A 24,883-nucleotide genomic window follows, 5' to 3' on the forward strand; every position below is an offset into this window, starting at 1 on the left:
GGCAACTGAAGATGATGAACAGCAAGTGAAGTGGTATCCCGTTGCAACCAATTTGTCCATTGTGACCCGGCATGAACCAGGTGATTAAAATTCAAAACCATCCTCCGACTATCCCTCACCCAAGTCCTAAGTCACCTCACCGGCAGCAATTTTCGAAGCCACCTTTACTTAATCTCTTCTTCAGACAACAACAATCCCGGTGATGTCACTAAAGCAAATTGGTATCTGGCTCATCAGTGACTGACATTGTCTTTTTTCCTCTCCAATTCACACAAAACGCGTGCGAGCGAACACGCCCTTATCAACAATACCTTATCTCTGGTCCTTCCTGTGCCCTCTCGCAGGGCCACTGCTGACAAGACAAATGTCCTCCAAACGTCTCTCCTCGTCGACAGACAGTGATAATCGAACATTTGTTGTTAGAAGCCATAACGGGGTAAAGGATTAAGACCAAACCCAATCGGGACCAGACGTTCACCACCGATAACAAAAAAACACCCCTGGCTGATTAGTGCATTGTCATGCCGCAGAACAGGGTGTGCTGAAGGACAGTATCTCTACACTGGTGAGCTCAGGACATAGTGAAGGGCTTTTTAGTTTATAGCTAAAGTGAATTCACAAGGACACATGCAAAGAGTTTGGATGTGTACATAAAATGAGCAGAGATACATACTAAATCTTGCAGGATCCATAGAAAAAAGCAAGTGCATAGCAAAAGGAAACGATACATTTTGGTAATATAATGCATTTGTATGCGACAGCTTTGTGTCAGAATCAAACCGAAATTTAAGTCGTTATTCTTAGAAAATCTTCTTTTCTGCCTTAGCTATCAAATATGGCGCAAGTTGGAAAACAACATCATCAAACATCATTAGTTCTAATGTCTAGTGGATAAACATTATAATGTAAAACCTGCACCACAGGCACCAGTTTTCGAGAGCTACTGTAGAGCTAAAGATTCAGTCTGTTTATAACAGATGTGGTCACTGAACTGTCACTGCATGGGGGAAAATAGCCTGCGTGAAGTTATTTTTTTACTTCTGGAGTATGAGATTTGGGACAAATTGCACAATTTTTATATTTCGGGGACCTACTCCTTTAAGAGGGCAGTGCGCATCTGGGTCATCTTCTGAATGTATACATCATCAGCGTGTTTATGTGTCATGTTCGCCTACACGCTGTTTGTCATTAGTAGGGTGTGCATGTGCTTGAATGTATATAGGTCTTCTGCTGGCATGCACGAAATAGTGGGGACGCTTATAAACTCGCACATCATATATCATTAGCATGTGTGTGCTTCATAGTTTCACAGTGTATTTATCAGATACAGACTTTTACAAAGGCACAAACATTTTTTATATACCCGCCCCCAAAGATAATAGAAAAAAGACACAAATCTGTATGTTAAGTTAGCTAGCTTTTTTCCCGTATACATGAGACACAGATTATTTGTTAAATGAAAGTGTGAAAAAAATATTTAAATTTTTAATTGCAATCTTGGACCGTTTTATATGGAAATAAACAATGTGCATGAATTTTTGCAATCTGAGGTCATCATTGTTATAAATGAAGCACAAACAATTTTTTGAAGAATTGCCTATTTAGACTAGTGTTTTATTTTGGCCACAATTAAAGGGTCAAAAGTACTTTTGTAACCGTCAATGTAACCCAAAAGAGTATTGGGTGATTCTCGCGAAATTAGACTTATGTGGTGTCATGAAACATTTTGATAAAAAAAGTAAATGCAAAGTAAGAGTATCAAATTTAGAAGCATCTCTTCATGTACTATTTTCCACATGATTTCAAATGACATCATACAAACCAATTTTTTTTTCAACATTTTAGGGGAAATTTTTCATTACCGCAATGTCTGGATTTTAGTTCTTTGACATGGAAATATTTATAATTAAAAAATCTAAAAAATAAAAAGCTTCAGTACATGTTATACTATGAACATTTAGAGTAAAGAAACATGTGTTATTTGGTGATCATTGGTAAATGTAGAGACAATAATAAGGAATATAAATGTGTCAAGAAAAATTCTCTCAAACTCTGCAACAATTTTCAATCATCGTTTAAGCCCTCAAGGAACTAACATTAAAAAAAAAGCTAATATTTTGTTTGTCATAGTACCTAGACAACTTTTTAGTTCTCATTACCGAAACATGAGTTTGTAAATGCATATATTTAATATAATATCATGTTGCGGTAATGATAATTTTTTAATAATGATAATCTAAAAAATGTAAATAATTCTATAGGAAATATTTTTTAAATCCTCTAAAAATAATGGTTAAAGTAAGTTCAGACCTTAATCTTATAGGTGCAAAAAAATTGCCTTCAATGGTTTAAAAAAAAATGCTGGACACCTTTTAAGTCCGCATTTTGTGAGAATCACCCTATTGAAATTTATAAGAAACTGATCAGAGGAGGTTTGTGAATACTCACCTCATTTCCATACATCATCAGGTGGTGTGTGGTGATGAGAGCTTTGAAGACCACGACCCAACTGCTGTTGGCGGTCCTTTCAAACAAAGTGTCGGCCAGCTGGGGCACGTTCACATTCATCTCATTGGTGCAGTGAATCAAATCTGAAACACACATGACACATATTACAGCAACAGTCGCTGAATCGCTGTATCTTATATTCAGTGCTTCCCACACAAGATGTCTCAAGTCTCTTTTCAATAAACACAGCATTGGACACACATGCTGAGAAGATGCTCACGTTGCATGAAACACGCATTAGCGCACATCTACAGCGAGTGCTAATGGAAGCAGATCTCAAATAATAATACAATGACGGCTAGACAGGCTTCTAAACGTCATTCGGTTACGCAACATGCACACGGAGGGAAGATCCAAAGAGAGTCGCCTCCTAAAATATGCAGCAGCATCCCAGATTTGCAATCCGTAAGCAGCCTCTCTCAAAGCCTATCAGAGTCTCAAAAACTTTCGTTTCTGTTCTGTCCTGTTTGCATAATGAAGACATTCCCCCTTTACAGCCCACTGCATGCTTTTCTGTTCTTCAAACACAAACCTCTTTTTCCTTTCCCTTGAGAGAAACATCTTTTCACACATTGAGACACACAGAGCAGGTAATGAGGGAGACGACGACTTAGTATCTGTCGGTTTTTGGCCCTGTGGGTCTGTCTGTTGTTCTAATAGGGAACTCTAAACTAGTGCAGCTCCCTATAGGAGTCTGATGATGAATCACAAGAAACCGGCAAAACAGACAGTGCACTACTATGAGCTATAGGTCTATGAAGTACACACTCATAGCGTGTCGACGAGGTACAACTGGCACATGAATTGAAGATGTAAGCATTAGTAAGCATGGAAGCAAGACTTTGTGTAGATAATCTGCCTTAGCACTGTAATTTAAATACACACAGCTGTTGTGCTAGAAGAAAAAATTGTGAGACTGATCACTTTAGAAGGGCGTGTACACCGTGGCTGAAAACGCCAGGCGAACGCCGACTGCGGGCGCTTGACAGCATTTTTAAGCTGAGCGTTTTGGTTGCTATGATACTTCTGTTTTGTTTATTAACCGTTGTAAGATGCGACTGGACATTCGTCCCGCCCCTCCTCCACTGTGATTGGACGGATGAGTGAAAAGTGACATTGACGAGTTGAGCCCTTCCAATTAATTTTGGCCGATTGGTGCTGATCACTGAAAAAAAGCAGAGCAAAGCGCAGTGCTTTCATTGGAAACAATTGAAAACATACATCGAATGTAAACGCCTTGGTGAATTTATGCTCACAGGTTTAACAACCTTTTTTCTTTTATTCCATTATGATTTGCGCTACAATCAGGGCTGTCACAATGATTAAATAATCGTCTCATAGTCTCATCGTCGCAATAGTTTGACCTCATCTCAAAGATTTCAGATCACCGCAATGATTGCACATCTCTATAAAAAACACAAGGGGGAGCTGCAGCGCCTGTATAAACGAGACAGTATCAGATGGCGCTCCTTAACTGATAGTGTAACGCGATAAATCCAAAGTCATTCAATACAGTGGAAAAACATCATTTAAAGAAATGCTGCAAAATTTTGATAAGCAGTATGTACTGCCAGGTAAAACATACATTTCCAAAACAGCAATTCCTAATTTAGGGAAGTGAAGGATGCTATTCTTAAGGATCTGTAAGGAATTTATATTTTTTTAAAGCCACTACAGACATGTTTGGCTACTATTTTAAGGCCTGTTCTGGGGTGCGTTTCTCGAAAGCATCAGTAGCCAACTACTGTCGTAAGTTTCGTCGTTACTGACAAAATTCAACGATTTGGTGTTTCCCGAAACCATAGTTCAAACGAATATTCGCAAGTTGCATCGCAAACTTGTGTGGTTTGAACGACAGCTCTTCACCTGTGATTAGAAGCATCATTCCTTGTTATTATCATATATAGACTTACGTTGATCATGCTTTTGAACAAAATAAGCAAAAAACATATATTTAGAATGATACATTGTACTACATTAAAATTGTATTTTATGTCTTTAGGTTTTTAAACAGAATTAAAGCACTGCATTTGAAACCACGCATTCGCGCAGGTCTACGAGCTTTAAGATCCTGGGGAATCCCTGGGAAGGAGTGACGTAAGAGGGAAATTGCGTGTGAATTAAATATCCTGAAAATAAACAACAGATAACTAAATCACGATAACAAAATCAGTCTTCCGATGCAATATATGTTATTACAGCAATAATATCACATTAAACGATTTGCACGGATTAATTAGTACTTCACCTCCCATATGAAATCATCAACTATGTTGTTAAACCAACATTGTTCAAATGACGAATGTGCGACAAAGTTACTATGCAGTAGTTTGTTTCTCCAACTAAGCATCGTACTATGTTGGTTCAGCAGCGAGTTGCGTCGTTGTTCAGGAAACGCACCCCTGGTATAGTCAGTTTATTTTGATCGCATTTTTATTTTCAGTTATTTTTTTAGACACTTTATTGCATTTACTTTATTTCATATAAAGAATTTTCAGTTTTTTTTTAAATATATTCTTTAAATAAATAAATAAATATGTGTTTTGTTTATTAATATTTACTGCCAGGTAAACCTTGCAAAATATTTAATTTAAATAATCACAACAATGTGGAAAATGATTTCATGAACAAACAAAAATTGTATGATAATTAAATGTCAAAGAAATAAAACGGAAATTTGACGCATATATGTATTTAAGGCCAATAAATCGGGGAAAATGTTCACGAGCTTAATGAGCAGCGGTTGCGCGACTTGCGCGCTCCTCACAAACAGAAAGAGCAGCCGTCACGCGGCTTGTGCTTCTCACAGACAGAAAGAGCGCACGCATATAGATCTGTTGTTTGTGTTTCAATGGCCTAAAATAACTTGTTTTAAAACTGCGGTGCTCAAATACGTGTACAAACGTTACGTTTTTATGACAACGCGCACAGGAGCGTGACGTGGGCGCGAAACCTCGATAGAGACGATAGTCAAAAATCTCTACCGGTTGACAAATTTTTACCGGTTAATCATGTCTACCGGTTTATCGCCCAACCCTAATCGCCAAAGTCCTGAAACAAGCAATTAATCGTCATAATCGTCACAATTTATTAGCCAATTAACCATCAGACAAATTTTATAACCGTGACAGCCCTAGCTACAGTAGATATTTAAATATTTAACCCAAAATACGAGTACTGACCCATTATCCCTTTTCTGAGCTTATTAAATCTTCACATGCTCAAGCTACTATTATAAATCTACATTTATTTTGATATCGTTTTGGAATCATATAAATAAATTTTAGTTTCATTTATTTTTTTCTAATTTCATAAAAAAAAAATTTAAGAATAAAACACTGCCTTGGAATGCACCACGGCAGCTCTCTCGCTCTCTTCTCGCTCTTGCTTGTTTTCAGCGACGGTCAGGAGGAGAGCTTGCGATCTGATTGGCTCCTTTGGGAGGGAGGGGGAGAAAGAGAGAAATTTATCTGGTTCTGAAGAGAGGATATGTGCTGATTTAATCAGATTGAGCAGAACACATTTGGACGATATTGATCAGAAAGTCCATTGTCTTAAACGGTGAGAGACTGAGAGAGGTGCAAATAACAGAAGAGAAAAAGCTAAACTCGCCATTCTTGTGCATCAACAGCTGACAATGCATAGTAGAGGGAATGTAAGGCTGAATACAACCCTGCAGATACACTACACAATGGATTCACACATTGCACATTAGGGGATATGCCGATACAACCATCCTGATTTTTTATACTCAGATTTTGTGCGTTGACACTTTGAATTGATTTTCTCACTTCATTTTCTTTCCCTAATGAAGTCTAAGGCCGCATTAAGTTTATGTGTGGTCAAAGATCCTTCGCAGTGTTTCGCTGCCGCAGCTTAAATCACAGTCATAATGCATCACAATCTGTTATGTGTTATAATATGGCCATTGCAAAAACCAAGCACCAATGCACACATTCCTCAAATCTCAGATTATCTCCATTACACTGCTTCTGTGTGTTACTTACTCAGCACACAGATTCCCAAAAAGCCCCAGAGAAAAAACTGCTTTTCACACCGCAGCCTTTAAATAAACCGTCTAACACTCTTTCACCAAGACAGACAATCGGTTTTCACGTTTTCCTCTACACGCATACACCTGCACGCTTCTATATGGTGTGCGCACCGATGCATGAAATGAGCTGCAGCAGTGAAAAACAAATCCAAGGTGTGACAGAAAGCCATGACCCAGTGATGTCATCACATCACAGCAAATGAACGGCCACGAAGCGATGAGGTCATCCTCTTGTCTTATTGTTAGCCTGACACACAACAAAGCCTTTGGAACGTTCCACGCCAGACCGAGCCTGTCACCAGTCACAGATGACAGAAGCTTAAAATATCCACGAGTTTTCGCTCCAACATACACACTACCACAATAACTGCTTGGCAGTGACTGCCTTGGACTTGAAGCAAGCAAGATGCAAAAGTGAAAAATTACAAATGAATGCACTTTTGATTCAAAGCATGATTATTCTCAGCGGCGGCTGGGCTAACAAATTAATCAGGATTGAGCTTTGATGAGGCACGGGAAGTTTGGCAGGAAGCCTGTGCTGTATGTACAAGGATATAAATTCACCAGGTGGCCTAACAGTCTGTCCAGCTGTAAGCCAGTAGACCATAGCTGGTGCTCACCTCTGAACCATCACAGCTGTCATGCTAATGTTGTAATCACTGATACCAAGTTTGGTCTCCTTGCCCCTCGGTTCTGGCTAGAGGGGATACAGTTATGGACAAGTCTAGCAGAACGTTGGGTTTAGGGTTAAGTTTGGTGGTAAGATTAGGATAAAAACCGTTTTGGTTAGAGAAGATATAGCTATGGCCTAAATCCCATGAAATATTGGGTTTAGGGTTAAGTTTGGGGGTAGGACTGGGATGAAAATGGCACTCATCCAGCAATATTTCACGAGATGTTGGCCGTACCTGAATCGACCCCTTCTGGCCACAACCTTGCCCCTTTGCCTCAGCACCACAGAAGTATCCCATAATGCACTAGATGTTGAGGCTGGTCAACATTTATTGTTTCAGCAACACCATAAAAAAGTTGGTTCAACTTAAAAACCAAGTTACCCAGTTGCCATTTTGAGTTAATTAAACTTAAGAATATTAGTTGACATTTTTTCACAACTTTTAAGGTTAAAGGGACACTTTTTAAAAAAAATATGCTCATTGTCCAGCTCCCTAGAGTTAAACATTTGATTTTACCATTTTGGAATCCATTCAGCTCATCTCCAGGTCTGGCGGTACTACTTTTAGCATAGCTTAGCACAATCAATTGAACCTGATTAGACCATTAGCATCACGCAAAAAAAAAACAGAGTTTTGATATTTTACTTAGTAACTTTCAATAGTAAAGGACTATTTTCGGGAACTGCATAATATCATTACGCCTCCTGTAGCCATGTTACGGCAACAAAGTCTGTGATTATTATGCCGGAACGAGAGTATAGTTCCTAGCCAAATCTGCCTAGAAAACCGCTTTTAATTTTCCATCGGTCTTAGTACACCATGTAACTACAGAAGAGTCAAGTTTTAAATAGGAGAAATATCAAAACTCTTTGGTTACTTTTTAGCCCAATGCCAATGGTCCAACTAAATTCAATGGATAAGCTATGCCAAAAGTGGCAGCGCCAGACCCAGAGATCAGCCGAACGGACACCAAAAACTGCAAAAATCAGATCCTCAACTCTAGGGGAGCCGGAAAATGAGCATTTTTCAAAAAAAGTGGAGTGTCCCCTTAACACATATTTTTACGTTGAATTAACTCAAAATTGTAAAACGAACCAAGCTATTCGTTTTGTCACTTTATTTCCCTTTTTGCATTATTTTTTCCAAACTTATTTGGGAATTGTTGCAAACAGCATAAAAATATACACCTCCAGACCTGTTGAGCTTTCTATATGCTCAAAAGCAAATCTTTAAAAGCCAACCCTCCTCACCTGCAGATAAGAGCAGAATTTTTTTTCGCATTTAATGAGCACACAGAGTCTATAAGCAGCTGCTTGCTTTAACTAGTTTGAAGGAGAAGATCTTCTTCAAATAAACGCCTGTGCTCCTTCTGTCTGGAGAACCTGGACCTCTTTTAAAAATAGCTGGATTTCTCTTTCAGAGCTTGTTTGCTATGTCTAAATATCTCCCTCCATTTCCTTCCCAGCTGTGTGTTGATGGCCTCGTTGCTGTGATTGTGAATTGTGTGCTAGAAAAGGAAACAGCTTTTATCTGGGGTTGATGGTGTAGAGAGACGTGGCTGGTCTTATATCAACTTTGGGACCATATATTTGATGACAGGGAAATTTTTGTAAAAGGCCTATGCGATTCTTGAACATTGAGTTCAGTGATACAGTTCTTGGAATACAAGTATTTCCTTGCATTAAATTCCTTGCATTATTTGTCTCTCCCTCTTTTCACCTTTTATTACAACCACAGCTTTATTTGACATCTTAAAAAAAGTCTTGTGAAATGTCCCCTTTAAGATCATTCCGCTTCTCATTCACTTGATTAAGACCCAGGAAAAACAGATGTTGAAAGTCTTTTGACAACTGGAATTAACCTGAATGTACGGTCCATGTTCAGGAAGAACATCAACATATTAATTGAGAGTTTGATATAGTCAGTGGCTATATGGCAAATACAGATATTAATAAAACATTCAATAAAATTCAGATTAGAGAAAATAAAAAAATGCAGTACAGTATGACAACTATAAAAAAAATTGTAATAAAAATGATGAAGGGTTTTCCTGGGCACAATAGAGAGTGAGACAGTACAGAGCATGTTATGGTCTTCAAGAGGAAATTTGGTTTGGAGGATTGCCATGTCTTAGACACAACAACTAAAATGTACAATAATTTATACAACATAAAAATTACAATACAATACTAAATAAATACTGCACATGAAGTCACACAAATCAAAATAACTTATGTTCAAAGTCACTACCTCTGATGCAGTTAAGCACAGACCAAAATAACATGCATATTATCGGGTGAAGACAACACATCAAGTAAACTCTTTATAACTCATTGCTGTAAGTGAATAAATAAATCATCTTTATAGAGGCAATTCCACGCCACTAAAAAGTGAGCACACTAATGATGCCCACGCGGGGGTCATCATCTCAATCCGAAGAATGCTTCGAAGGCAGATTCTGTTTTGTGCCCTTCATTCGGCCACTTTTGAAGAATGCATGAACCTTATCCTTCGTTCTCTGAAATCACCCACAATCCTTTGCACACATTCAAAAAAACATTGTGCAAATCAAATTGGTACTTTCGTCACAATTTCATCCTAAAATATAAGCCAAACATTGGTAGGAACCGAGTGGACACAGAGCTCACCCAATTTCATATTAAAAATCAGAAAATGTAAAACAAAAACATGTTTTATGCACAAAGACAAATGAAAAATCAATGTGAAATGGGAGACCACAAACGGTTGATATATGATTCTCATTCAGATTACTCAATTAATGGAAAGTTGTAATAACTTTTTGTGGTGATACATTGCATGATCTTTAACTTCTCACTTCTGTATCAGCACTTCAGGTAGCAATAAATTTGTGTAAACAAACCTACATTAAAGCTGAAATCCTGTCTAAATGTTGACATTGACAACACGGAATAATGTACAATCGCTTCAGTTTATTTAGAATTTGTGTATTCCTTTTTTCAACAATACCTTTCCACTTTAAAAACCATGGCTGTGTCCAAAACCGCCTACTTCAGTACTATATAGTAGGTGAAAAGCAGTAGGTGAGGGGAGTAGTATGTCTGAATTCATAGCATTCAAAAAACATTAGGCGAAAAGTACACGGATGACCTACTATTTCTGGCAAGATCACGAAGTGTTCATTCGATGGATTCGATTTATAAAAAAATGCTGAAAACGGTAACGCAGCTCTATTCAAATGCAAATTGTGCTAGTTTAACGTCATTCCAGTTAAAGACCAACTTGTTGTTATGATATGACGACGTATGTCACGTGATGTACGACAACATGGCGAATGTAGTACGTCGAATTTATTCATACTATCCATATTCATACTATATAGAATTCAACTGTCGATGAGTAGGTACTTCATCTAATACAGTACCTACTGTCACAGTATGCGATTTCGGACACAGCAAATGTAAGTTTTGGTTAAAATTCTTTTCGGTTAAAGTTGAAGTATTAGCATTATAAACACTGAATTAATACCATATCGGTTTCGCTCTCGCAATAACAATTTAGCGTGCACACGGGCATCACTGATGCGCTTGCTGTTCATTTGCACAAATATGCGCTCATAAATCTTTAAGCATCTTTAAGCAAAGATTGAAAAAAAATTATGGTCAACTATATTTGTCGTCAAACATCTAGCTAGTTGGTAAGTAAAGGCTACTTTACAAATCTGTGCCAGACATACGCAGTAGGCTACACAAAAGTTTCATTTTAACTTCTGCGTCATTGTTCGCATCGACATGCAACTACACATGCAGAATTTGGCGGTTTCGATGTTGCGGTATTGCCATTGCAACACTAAAATGCGTTATTTTCAAATGTCTGAGTATACAAACATCAACTTTTCAACTGGACACAATACATTTTATTTTCAGCAACGTACAACATTTGACCTGAGGGAGCGGTTCTCGCAGACCAATCACAGCGCATGATATGCGCACAGAAATGACGCGTCGTTACAGTTTAAAAGAGGTGCCCGTCAGGCTACACAGTGCTACAGCATAGCTACGGCACAGGTCCAACACAGAACTATAAATCACACTTAATAGGAAGTTTAACTATATTGTCTTTCTATTATAGATTTCATTATTTAAAGCAGCAGTGAGCTAAAAAAGATGTTAAACTCTCTGCCCGGGGCACCCGCAATGACAAATCTCATGATAATTACTGTGTAGACTTAAAATTGTCTGCTTTGAGCTATGCTTCCTGTTATTACGCATCTGTGATAACACAGCTAGTTTACGCAATTACGCTGACTACTTCCTATAAATAGGAATTAATTAATTATATTTTGCTAATTTTAAAAAGTGTTGTTTTGCACATCTTTAGTTTAGATGTACAACTAAAAGATGTGAGTATTTGCTCCTCTGGGATGTGTCATAAATAAAGATCCAGGTCTAGCAGAGGGGATGTCAGAAATGGAGCCAAGGGCTCTTCTTAAGGTACAAAAAACAAGCTATCAAAAAGAGCCAAAGGCCCTTACATTAGCTATAAATAGTCAAGATCAGCACTACAAGCATTCCACGAACAGAAGTAATGGGTCATGCAGTATGTCCAAGTGGTGCATTTGTGTGTTCGCACTGAATGATGTTCAAATAACATTTATCAGCACTTATCACTCTTAAAAAACTACTTTACTCCTGTTACTCAAGGAGATCCTCCATTATCAATTTTAGCCAATCACGAGTCTATTTCTACTCATTTCTAAGCATTTCAAGTAATACTATACATTCATCATACACAAATTACAATGAGTTCATAAGTAAAGAGTACTAATCTCTGGAGCAGTTTGCCCTTTTAGAGATGGCTGAAACAGTGGACACAACATCCTGAGAGTAATCTGTATTCTGAACGGCTGGGTGCAGTTTATGAGAATGGTTTTCATCTTTGCTCCATAACATTAATTTAACTGTCCACATCAAAATTTTCAATGCTAACACACTCTAGACTTAGGGCCAATCTCATTTCTCTGTCTTACCCCTTCCCCTTTGTCTTCGTCTTCCCCTTGCCCCTTGAAACCGAGTAAAGGGGAAAGGGGTAAGAAAGATCGTTTGTCTAAAAAATGAGACACAACTCGATAACCATTTGCGTCACCTTCCCTTGCCGCTAACTGGCTGCTACGTAAACAGACAAGCGTTGACAATCAAAGAAGATGGCGTTGTCTCAGGTTGTGGTATGGATTGCCTGAGCAGAGCTCAACAAATAGCACATAACTTAGCTGCTTGCTAGCGCCTTAACTAGCGATTCAAAACGAAAACATTACAATTAAAACAGCTTGAACATTTTATTAAAAGTATCATAAAACATGAGTGTCATAATATAATTTCAATTAAACTGCAGAAAATAACGGTACTTTCATTTGTGCGACTCCTTGACAGTTCGACGTTCATCAATAAAACGTCTTGATGCCGGCTCTCCTTAGATATTCCTACGTTAACGTTTACCCCTCTCTTTCAAGTGTGGTCCTTATCACACTTTGTTTCAAGGGCTATGTATCCCTACGCTTTGGCCCTAGCCCTTGATCAAACTGAGAATCGAGACACCACTTCGCCTCACATGAACGCACAAAACCGAGGTGAAGGGGTAAGGGGAAGGGGTAAGACAGAGAAATGAGACGCACCCTTAGACTTACAACAAAGTCTGGGCCATGATGCCTGCATGGGCCATTTTTGCTGGTCCCATAAGAAAGTAAAATCAGAGATCTCCATAACAAAATAGTTGTTTCTCCTAAATGTCAATGATATTAGAAGCAGAAGAAAGGAAAACTTCTCCTTTAGTCTTCTGTATGTTACATATTTTCACTGAGTAAAGACCTAGAAATCTCAAATGCCAAAACTCTTTCTTATCAAATTTACCCAAATCCAGATTATTTTCCATATACAACCTACATCAATTGTATAGTTCCATACTCAAACGTTGCTGTTTTAAGAAAAACATCTGAAACTAAGGTAGGGTTGTGCCGATAGACGATACTATCACTGATTGCCTTCATGATGATAGTTGACTTGCTTGTCCATTAAAGTTTTTATTGGTTATTATGCTATTGTTATCATCATCATCATCATGGTTTCACATTAACATTCTCACATAACCTGCACTTGCGACACCATTGCGTATTGCATGCTTTTTCTAGCATAAAAGAACTTGTGAGTTCGGACTTGACCGTGCAACTGAACTTATAAGGTGCTCCCCCTCTGACATTTCCTTGCACCTGAGCTTGTAATGCACTCTAGAGAGGTTGTAATGCACACAGGGCTTTAAACCATTGAGAAGGTTGTTCCCGTTCTCTGCCACCCAAGTAATTTACAGTGTGCCCAGACATCAATGACGCGCTCAGATTAATGGCATCATGTTTAAGAAGGTTGCGGTCGTGACAGTGTTGCCAGCTGCCCTTAAAGAAAGCAGCTTATGTTTTTGTCAACCAATCCAGTGGCTTGTCATAGATAAATGAGTTTAAAAAAAATAAAAATAAGGAAACTATTGCCCTATCTCACGTGCTGACAGCAGCACGATCTCACTATGGAGAATATCGGACAACACTACACTAACGTGACCCTTAAATTTAACATAACTGAGAACTGCATCAAAGCTCCTGAGCTATAAAAAAAGCAAACCCCTGAACAATAAGTTTCCTCCATACATTAGCAATTTTCACACAGATTACGGAAAATTGTGTCCGGGATTTGTCCTGGGGCTGGGATCATTTGAGTTTTGTTCATCGATTTTCTATATTCTGTGCATGCATTCACACACATTCTGTAAAAGATCCCGTAAAGACATGTTTGTCATGCACACGTTTCTACACATGTTTGCATTCACACAGAAGACATTCTGGTAATTTTATCAATTTTATTTTCTGGGATCAATGCACTGTGTGAAATATTCTGTTATGCAGAAAGCTTGGTGAACGCCATGCAAATTTGTATGGCGACAAGTCATGTAACCAATAAATAATCATACCCAATTTTTAAGCTTCAGCTGTGCAGTATTGAGAAAAGTTTTTTTGCATTCTAATGTGTTATTGTGGTGTATTATTATTTTATAGACGGTTATGGCAGTAACAACTAGGGCTGCAACACGATCTCACAAGATTAAATGTGTATCGCGAAATTAATTATGTCACGCGATTCCTCGTGGAGGTGAAATGCTGGCCGTTTCTAAAACAAAAGGTGCATCCTTTTGAGGTCGCATTTGTAGACTGCATACTTCATAAAGACTGTCTTATTACAGAATATTAACAATTATAAAGTTTACTATTATATTTAGTTCATCGTAAAATTTAAATTACTGTAATATTAGCCTGGGTTTCCCCATGCTGCCTTGCGCGCAAATTTATTCATGCTGCAAGTCTAGCATGGAAACCATGGACCAATTTTTCCCCTGAAATAGGAAACCAATCACAGAATGGGGAGGGGGCAGCAAGACGATGACGACGTCTATGCAACACACCAAAGCAGTTTTGTTTATCCCACACAGCAGCATATGCGAAGTTACTTTTTAATGCAGCCTTAGATAGTGTTCTAAGTAGTTTTGAAAGAAGTTTATTTAAAAAAAAAGAGCAACTTTTGGCATTAAACTATTTCATTTCCAAGAAGCATGTTTGGATATGGCAAGACATGATAGCCACAGAGTTTTATAGGACCAACCTGCTATTCATCGTCGTCGAGGAAGTCCATTTAACTTATACATGGTAAGTGGTATTTATAAATATCATATTGTCATTATGCCTGTACTGTGGTTGTCACAGTGCCACTAAGTTGTGTTGCTTTTTAATTAAATATACAGCTACCGGTTAGTTGCATAGCTTTCAGCTGTGTGCATACGTACTGATAAAAGTTGTTTACGTTTGAATTTGTGTCGCTCTACATCATCTGGTATAATTGAAACGATTGGCTATGAGTTACGTACAGACGCATTTGATAAACATTCGTAGCGCCCAATAAACGGCTCTGGGCATTTGTAAACCACGCCTCAAATATGAGAAAATGAGCATATGGTTCCCAGACCACGTCTCATTCTCTATGAGACTGGTCTGGTGTTAGCCAGGCTAACATATTACTGTAATGCGTTTCACTTGTTTTGATACTTTATTGGAACCAATTATTATTGCATCGTCATTATTGTGTAATTTTAAAGGTTATTGCTCACTTGGGTCTATTTTTATTATTATATCATTATCAATTAGCAAAATAATTGTTATGGACAGTCCTAGATTAGTTCAAACATTTCAGAATAATGTGAATTCAGTTTCCCATTAATTTATTTTATCATTGAGGATTTTTTCTTAAAAAAAAAAAAAAAAAGTAAAAATCTTGTCTCGTCTTGTTCTCATGAGCCCAATTTCGTGTCTCGTCACACCCCTAGTAACAACATAAACAAATGGCTTTCGTGGAACACACGTAACTTCCGGTAAACTCTGTAAAGAATCAATAATAACAAAGTCCTTTTAGAGTAGTTTATTTATGATAACAAGCAAAATAAACAACAAGTAGATTACCTTAGTTGAAATCATTGCTAAAGCGTATCAAAAACTACACTTAGCTAACATTAGTGTGTAAAATGTGTACTATAACGTATGCAATCTTAACTAAAGATAGGCTGCCAAATCTGCCTTCAAATAGCAGTAAGCCATGATCACTGTCTCCCCATGTCTTTAGGAAACCAAAACATTTATATTTTCAACAAGGTAGTTGTTCCAGAGTTCGGTTAAGCCACTACTCAGACCATTAAACAAACAGAGACCGGAAGTAAAGTTCCACTTGGATGCATAATCACATCACCACACGTGCGTCCGATGAAACCATCTATAAACAGAAGTCCTAGAGCATGTGGTCATGTCCTGTTTGTTGAGATGTTCAGTCTAGCATGACAGCGGGTTTAATTAGGAAAAAACACTGATGTTTGGATACGCAGTAGGATATCTTACTGTCTCCGCATCTCTCATCATAAACTATGTCAATACAGGATTTTTTTTAAACACTCAATGTAGAAATACAGTATTCATCAAAACAACTTTAGGTTTTTATAAGTCCACTGGAAAACAAAGTATGTACTCTGGCTTTTGGAAAATGCACAGACATTTGCCAATTGAACTGCATCATTCAATGAAAGAATAACGAGAGTTTATAAAGCTATAAACACACACTTAAGCTACAACATAATCAAGATAAAAGTTTGTGTGCATTGCACATTATGAAGCACCACAAAACGCTTCATGGATCCACCATCTGATGCTGAGATTTGTAACAGGATAATTTTTGAGCCAATCTGGGAACAGCTCCACAGTAAGCCTATTGGTTTCAGTGCAAGGCCGAGCCCATAAAAACACTCCACTCACTGCTCACATACAGGTCAGGGTGCAATATTTGTGTTTGTTGACTCAGTAAAAGTCTCAGTGCTGTCTGTGTGCAAAAGGAAAATACAAGCAAAATGTCCAGTATGAAATAATAAATGTAAAACTCAACACACTAACTGTAGCTGCTGTGCTATATAACAGGTGGCAGCCACAAGATCAAAATCCAGACTAAATATGAAGCTGTGTTCTGCAAACATTGATGAATCAGAAAACAAGTCAGAGTTTATCGTCTTCAAGGCTGCAGTAATTTCTGAGTTTTACAACACAACAGACAGGGACCAAAATTAACATTTGTCAAGCACCAAATGAGAGTAAAAATGGCTTTAATGAGTAAATAAAGCAGAGCTATTTTGCCAGTTGGCAGTAACTTTATTAGATACCGCAAAATTAAGTGTGGTTTAAATTAAATTTTAATCAAACTATTAAAGAAAAAAAGTTGATTTTACACGTCTTCCCTACAACTTTAACCTGCCATTAGAGATTTATGTAGGATATTGAAATTTTTTCCTCTATAACTGCATATTTATCACATCAGGGCATTAAACAAATGAGGAAAAAGCTCTTCACTGCGTGTTTCCACAATAGCTGGGTGTCCATCGCCCCAATTTTATGCACATTTTGAAGTATCACATAAGAAACGAGTGATGGAAATGCTAAATTTCACATAAAAATCCCTTAATTCGCAAAAAAGCTTTTACGCTTGCTTAAGGTGGTTTTTGACTTAACTCTTTCTCCGCCATTGACGAGATAACTCGTCAATTACGAGAAAACGTTTCCCTGCCATTTCCGCAATACCGCTATTGTCCACCAGGATAATGCTTCCGCAACTTATACAACGTGGAAGTAGCGCCTTACGTGAGAATGAGAGAACTCCGTGTATGTTTTAAAGTTCGCTCTGCATCTGATCTCAATCAAAAGTCCTTCACAAAAATGGAATTATCTCAGCTTTTTGCTCAAAAGTGGGTGTTTTTGAAGAAACCTACCCATATTTGAGAGGTGATAAAAAGAGAAATAATGAAGGTAGGATGAAACAGGGTTTTTTTTTTAAAGCAGAGGGTCTGTTCTTTCATTTGATGTATTGTTTATATATATTTAAAGAAGAACATTTTCTGGAAGGCATTAAACTTTTGTGAAAATCATGAAAAATGCTGGCGCTGGCTGGCAACTTTTTTTTTAAACGCTGGCGGGGAAAGAGTTAAAGAGCACCTATTGTCCGATTCATGTTTTTAGTGCTGCCTCACGATTAGTCGCGACTAATCGTTTGCAGAATAAAAGTTTTTGTTTACATAATAAATGTGTGTGTACTGTGTATAATAATTATGTTTATATAAATACACACACATAAATGTATAATTTTAAGAAAAAAATATATGTATATAATAAATATTTATATTTATATATAATATAGATTATATATAAATATAAACATGTATATACACATGCAAATGTTTCTTAATTATATACATGCATGTGTGTATGTGTATTTATACATAATTATTATACACAGTACACCCACATATATTATGTAAACAAAAACTTTTATTCTGCAAACGATTAGTCGCGACTAATCGTGAGGCAGCACTACAAGTTTTTACATTTCTTTTGGTGTGTAAGTGTGTATTAGTACATGTTAACGATATGCAAAAGGTACAAACCCCAAAGTAAACGTTGACGCGAGTTATCGTTTCCAACATAAATCCCTTTTCTTGAACTACAACAAACACACGGATTGTAGGCAACAGTTTACTTCCTGGGACTGGTGATGTAGTAAAGACCGACATTGTCATAATTCCTCCCGCTTGGACTCACAGCCTGCAAGTTAACTCCTGTTACCAACTGAATCTTTTAAACATGGTAAGGAGCATCACATTTCCGGCTGACGTCAGAGGTATTCTGGCCAATCACAACGTTCAGATTAGCTGACCAATCAGGGACAGAGCTTTTCAAATCTGTGCGTTTCAGGACGTCAGAAGTTATGTGGAAAATAATGTGTTTAATTTAGGGCTGTCAAAATTAACGCGTTAATAACGTGTTAACGCAAATTCATTTTAACGCCACTAATTTTATTAACGGCTATTAACGCAACGTGCAATTTCTGTTTGACCCTTGGTCTAGCCCATAGTTGAATGAACAGAGACGCAGACAAATGGGATCCTATCCAAATGATACAAAGGTTTTCATAGAAATAAGAACATTAACCAAATCGTCTAGCAAATCCAATGCTCTAAATGCTCGTTGGACATCTGAAATGATCTTTATTTATACGTCTGAGGTGTAACGTTCCTGTCAATGCTTAATCTAATACAAAGATGCGTCTCAATTCATTTTGGTTTCGCTTTTATGCATGACTTAGAAAATAGACTGCAGGACTTGCTTGATGTTAAAAGAGTAATTAAGGGAGATAAAGTTTGGTACCTGATTAATGTTAAAGAGTTATTAAGAGTGACAAGACTCAAAAGCGATCTTCCTCACGCTGACTGACTGACATCTGAAGCGCGTGCACACAGACGTGCGAGTGCGCGACCCGGATATATAGACATCTACACAAAATTTTAGTTTTACAAATATCTGTTTTGATAAGAATTCATGCAGGTAGGATCTATAATCTGTTATGTCTTAAGTAAATGTTTGGTTAACTGTTGGGTAAAAATATCTGATGTGTAACATCATATTAGATCACTTAAATTTTAAGCAGTCTGTCACAATGTCAATCAAACAAAAGAAAAAAAGTTTAACATATATTGATGATGTTTTTGCTTTGTGTGTGCTAAATCTTATAGTTTTATCAGTGATTTTAAGGTATTGATGTGGTAATTTAATGTATGGATATGGTCATTTTTCTGGTAATTTAACTTTGCTGACTCTTTCAACTTCAAACAGGTGTAGTTCTGTCATATTTTGTTATATTCCCCCAAATCATGCATTGTTCTATGTTTTAATAGAGAATGTCACAATATGAACAACAATTTTTCTGAAAATTTGCTAATTCCGACTCAATTTGCCAGCACAAGTCATGTCACAAATGATGCAGCATCAAACAAAAATGGAGAAAGAAAATTCTTCTGAAAGGAAAATGCATATACAAAACAATGGCTTGATGGTTCTATTAAAAATGTAAACAGGCTGTTGTTAACATACATTTGCATAAAGCATCTATATATGTATATATGATTAGAGTATTAAAAACCTGAAAAGTGTTAAATTAGGGTAAATTTAGAACGGATAAAAATGTGCAATTAATTTGCGATTAATCGCGAGTTAACTCATGAAATCATGCGATTAATCTAGATTAATTTTTTTAATCTATTTGAAGCCCTAGTTTAATTATAAACCACACAAACACATTGTAGCATACCAAATACACAAAATAACGTTGTTTTTTAGCAATGAAATAGGTGCTCTTTTAAGAGTAATGCGAATAATGGTAGATGAAAACACATTTGGAGAGTAAATTCTGACGTAGGGAAAATTAAACACATGTGACTGATCGTCTAGCTATATCAGCTGACGTTGTCTTTACCATATATGGGCCTCGACGTCGTCGCAATGTGCCTGCATTAAAAATTCAGCATTTCTCCTTCTGTATTTCCTAAGCGTGCCTTGTTTTATTAACTGTTAGTTACTAGGTTACAAATACCACCGTCATTCACTCTAACAACTTGATGGAAATGCACCTAATTCACATTTGTTTGTTTTAATTTTTTGCGAATTTTAAAAAGATTTACTTCACAATTGGAACAGACGGAGGCTAGGTTTTGATATGTAACCTGATTACAGGTGCACCAGCAGCCTTCCTCATTCAATCGTAGTAAAAGACAGCAGATGTGTGAATGTCAAGTCACTTTCTAACTTTAACATGTACTTCAGCACCCTTCTGTTTGTAACCCTTTCTCTTGCACTGGATGCTCTTGGAGGATGAAACTGACGTGCTGCATTCTGAATTAATCCTGTTGTATTCAAAAGAATCAATGACTCAACGTTCAGCAGACTGAACACATCCCTGTACTGACCTTCAACGCACCCACACCAAAAACGTCTTCGGCATGACTGTCAGAGAGAGATCATACAAGACGTAAAAAGAGGCGTGCTTACGTACGCCACACGACGCACCGGAGATTGACGGACAAGTTTGACATACAGCATTCACAAAAACAGGAAGGAGCGGCTACTGGATATTAATAGATCAAGCTGATTCCAGAATGACCTAACCTCCTCAACAATGCTGCAATACCACATATATATCATAATAGAAGAATGACTGCTTAAACACTCAGGGGAAAGGAAAGCCATTGAACGTGCAAAGCACATTACAGATGCATCAGCTTTTTGAACAGAGACAGATCAGCATTCCCACCACGAACATGTCTTAATTCATCACTGGTGTGCAGACAGCTAAGGATAGGCAAGGAAAGACTTTAAGCTTTTTCGTAAAGTCATGACAAGCATTTCGGACATACTTACAATCAAGGTGTTTCTTTTTGGGTCCACTGACTTCATGCGTTGAGGCCTTGCAGACGGCTTTGCTGATGGCCGATCCAGTCATGCTGTGTTGGGCCGCAGCGATGCGATCCGTGATGGACTGTCCTGACATTTTTATTCAGCTGTGATATCCGTTAATGACTACTAAACTTGACCTTGTCTCACCTGGTGTATGTATTCACCAGGACCTAGTATATGACTTAATAAAAAAATACACCTGACTAACTTAGATTAATGAACGAGCTTGAGACTGTAACTTGACTTATCTAGTCAACTGGCATTAGGTGTAGCAAAAAAAAGGAAAAAGTTAGCTAACAAAAATATCTAGTAAAAATGTTGTCACAATTGAAGATGCCGTGACTGATTTTTGGGGTAAACTGAGCTTTTGTTAGCTAATATTACTGATGCAGCATTTGCAACAAGAACTGATAATAAAGTCTGAAGATACAAAACAACTTTTGGGAAATGTCATCGCTATCAGTCAGCTTAGCACAAAGGTTTCAGGCAGAAAATATCACCTGGCAGCCAGATTGAGCCTCACCAATATAGACCTATCATAGGAAATTCAGCCTATATATATACAAAAGAAAAGCAGAACAGCTTGAGATCAAATCTGTTCTGTTGTTTTTATCTCCCTTTATAAATCTGTTATTACACTGGCACTATGATCTAACCAGTCAGGAACTCAGACAGGTTTGCTGGCAAGAAATATGCATAGACATAAACCAAACCCTATGAGAGACTTGGCCAAGAGCTTTTAAAACCGCAGTAAAGCTCACTTTAACTACACTAGCAACAAAACGAAACTGATTTTAAAATTGTGCAGCCAATCTATACAATGGACTGATGTGATCAGTAAACAAAACTAAACTATTTTCCCAGCCAGCTGAGTAGATAAATCACATCTGAGGTTTCGTTACTGCTCCAGGTTTCCTGTATTACAATGTACTACGTTACTAACCAAAAACAACCAAGCGCAAGGATAAGAGTTACCAAATATTCATTGTTCATACACCATCTCAAAAACCGACGTAAATTTAGTTTAAAAAAGTCCAGGGCGCATCCCGACGAGAATGAGCGAAAGTGTCCAGCTCAAGTTGGACTCCAGCCCGCTGAGCCAGCGCGTCTAACCGGATGCCTGCTTCTCTACCCTTCCGTCCCGCTTAAAGTCTCCGTTAAGTTCGCCAACACGACACGTTCCCGTTTGTGGAGACACTAGGAGACGCCGAGTGTGTCGGGACTGGTTGAGTGGTGGTGTAGCTGTAAACCCCCTGTCTGGCGCTGTCTCTGTAGGCTGTGGTTCGTCCTGTCAGATCTCTGTTATTCCGGTTTGGTGAAGAATGCGCTGGCGGAGCCGCTCAGGACAAAATGGCTTCGCTGCGGTCAGGTGACCAAAGAGCTGGATTCTGATTGGACGGGAGCGAGTTGCGTTCTTCAGTGTAGCAGTTCATGGGAAATAGCATTGCCACTCTATATGTACGCTCGTTGCGGTTTCGAAATATATTTGACGCTTCTGTATGACCTAAATTAGCTACCTAAAGTACTCTCTGATATTTCAAATATATTTTTTAACACTTTAACCCCTTACCTTACCAATTTAACCGTTACTATCCTAATCCAAAACTATAATAATCTTCTTTTCAAACTATACATCGTTGAAAAGCTCTAAAAGTGTCTAGTTTTTTAAATTGTATCACTGTTTTGCGAAAAGTGTAACGTAGTGAGAGTAATTTCTAAAATGTTACGGGCACACACATGGGCCCAATTTGTTTTTACATATTTATAACACGCATATCACATTATAAACCTAAAATAATATTGACAAACTATATATCATTGGAAAGCTCCAAGAACCTAGTTTTCATATTTCATTTGCATTAGTAATAATGCAGTGACAGTGATTTATTAATTTGTGGCAATAGTATGCAGCAAACCAATGACACCTAGTGGCCTTGGTTGATAAAACTACAAAAAGTTTCAGATAAACCTAATTTTTGTCATTTTATCTTAATAATAATAATAATAATAATACGTTTATTTTATATAGCACATTTCTCAAACCCAAGGTCGCTTTACATAGAAATAGCATCACACAGTCAGATATACATTACATAAGAAATTGCAATACAAGTAGCAATACAACAAAACATACAGTAAATGGACTATGAATTGTATGATGAGAAGTGAGTCTTGAGGTAACTTGAAATTTGGATCAAAGTTGAGGCTTATGGCTTTATTTTTTTAGCATTTAGGGCATGAGACTTTTTCAGTTGTGTTGTTTTTAAATATATACTTTATTGCATTATTTTAATTTACTAACTACTATAACAATTTTTTATATTAACAACTACGACCAAGATTTAGGCTTCTAAACCAAAGAATGCCAGAGCTATATTAATTTGAAGGTGCACATTACATTCCCCACCCATCAAAAAATGTGTGGGTGATAGTTAAAGGGTTAATAATAAGGAGTTAAAACTTTAACACCTCGTTTGTGAACAAATGTTAATATAAGACCAGAAAAAATATTTTTATTTACCTTAAAATCTTATTTAAAATATAAAATAAAAGTTTTTTTATTTGTGTCATGTCACGTCACTTTGTGACAATCACAATTTCTCTAACCATCTGCAGTTCCATCATGAGCCACTAAAGGAGTATATCAAACGTTGCTTTCTGGAATACTTGGTTCTCAATTTGGTTCTCAATGGTCAGTAATGGAATTCAGTGGTTATTCCCAGATAACTGCTAAACTGAAAACACACCGCTCATCCGGGTACTCCCTGACCGGTACTTCTTACATGGTAAATGTATCCCTTCGCTGTCTCTTTACAAATTAGCTAATAAAGTATTTAAAATCAATATTTTGATTTCCACTTATTTACTCATGTGGCAAGTGGCAGTGTAATTTGCAGGATAATCTACATCTAGCTGCTTGTTAGAAGCAGATAGATTTACTGGTGTTAGTTTTTGTGTGTACTACATCACTTTTGCTCCAGCTTTGTCAGATGCTCTACAGGTTTGTGTGTTTTTATGAATTACAAAGAAGGACTAGAATGACTTTTGTGTGGGGTTTTTTTTTACTCTTTTGTGGCATTTATTAAATGAAGCAGAGCACGACTGCGAAAACAACATTATCCTGTTTTTTCTTTTAAAGTATTCATTTTCTTTTGTGCCCATTAAGTGCAATGAGAGATGTGTTTTGGGTTAAATCTAAATATTATCTTCTAAATTATTTACATTTAAGTGCCATAACACGCTATAAAACAGAGGGCAATAGATCAAAAAATAACATATTTTGACGTTATGTTTTTATTTGTACAATTTATAAACCACATTGTTATATTATGTCAGATAAAAAAATGAGATGACCTTGACGTTGTCCAAAGAAATAAACACTGTGTCAAAAGGATGAGGTAAGCAAGAGGAAATATGTTTCTATAGGGGAATAACAGCACACCTCTCTTCATGAGGAAGTGGTTTAAGCAAAACCACAATCTTGACTTCATTTGGGAGGAGCATCAGAACACTTCTCATTTTAGGATCTGTCAACTTTAAGAGTTTCCTTTCTCATGGTTCATTTATGACTCAAACAAGATAAAAATTATAATTAATCCTAAAATTAAAACCTTTTTGTAATTCGCTAAAATTCACAGTGAGCTCAGACGTAATCCTTAAAGATGAAAATAATTTTTAGTAACCTTTGTATTGCTTTTTTTTATTGCTGTTGTTTCTCACATCACTAATGAAGTAGTGTGCGTGCGTGCGTGTGTGTGTTGTTTC

The 24,883-nt window shown here is 37.2% G+C and overlaps 1 protein-coding gene across 8 annotated transcripts in view; it reads right to left on the bottom strand.

Moving 5' to 3' along the window:
• Nucleotides 1-22,457, bottom strand: part of LOC129440115 (phosphatidylinositol-binding clathrin assembly protein) — a 73,731-nt gene extending 51,274 nt beyond the window's left edge. For 3 of the 8 annotated variants that reach the window (XM_055199241.2, XM_055199275.2, XM_055199220.2), the window contains exons 1-2: nucleotides 21,083-22,456; nucleotides 2,449-2,591 (exon numbers count right to left, since the gene is read on the bottom strand). In XM_055199241.2, coding sequence (XP_055055216.2) covers nucleotides 2,449-2,591; nucleotides 21,083-21,212 — 273 coding nt within the window. In that variant the 5' untranslated portion in view covers nucleotides 21,213-22,456. Of the gene's footprint in view, nucleotides 1-2,448; nucleotides 2,592-21,082 lie in introns of all 8 variants that reach the window. The other 5 variants (XM_055199258.2, XM_055199250.2, XM_055199226.2 and 2 more) reach the window with 4 other exon arrangements.
• Between the last annotated feature and the right edge of the window lie 2,426 nt (nucleotides 22,458-24,883).

This window comes from Misgurnus anguillicaudatus, chromosome 21 (assembly GCF_027580225.2).
Source record: "Misgurnus anguillicaudatus chromosome 21, ASM2758022v2, whole genome shotgun sequence".
NCBI classification, from domain to species: Eukaryota; Metazoa; Chordata; class Actinopteri; order Cypriniformes; family Cobitidae; genus Misgurnus; species Misgurnus anguillicaudatus.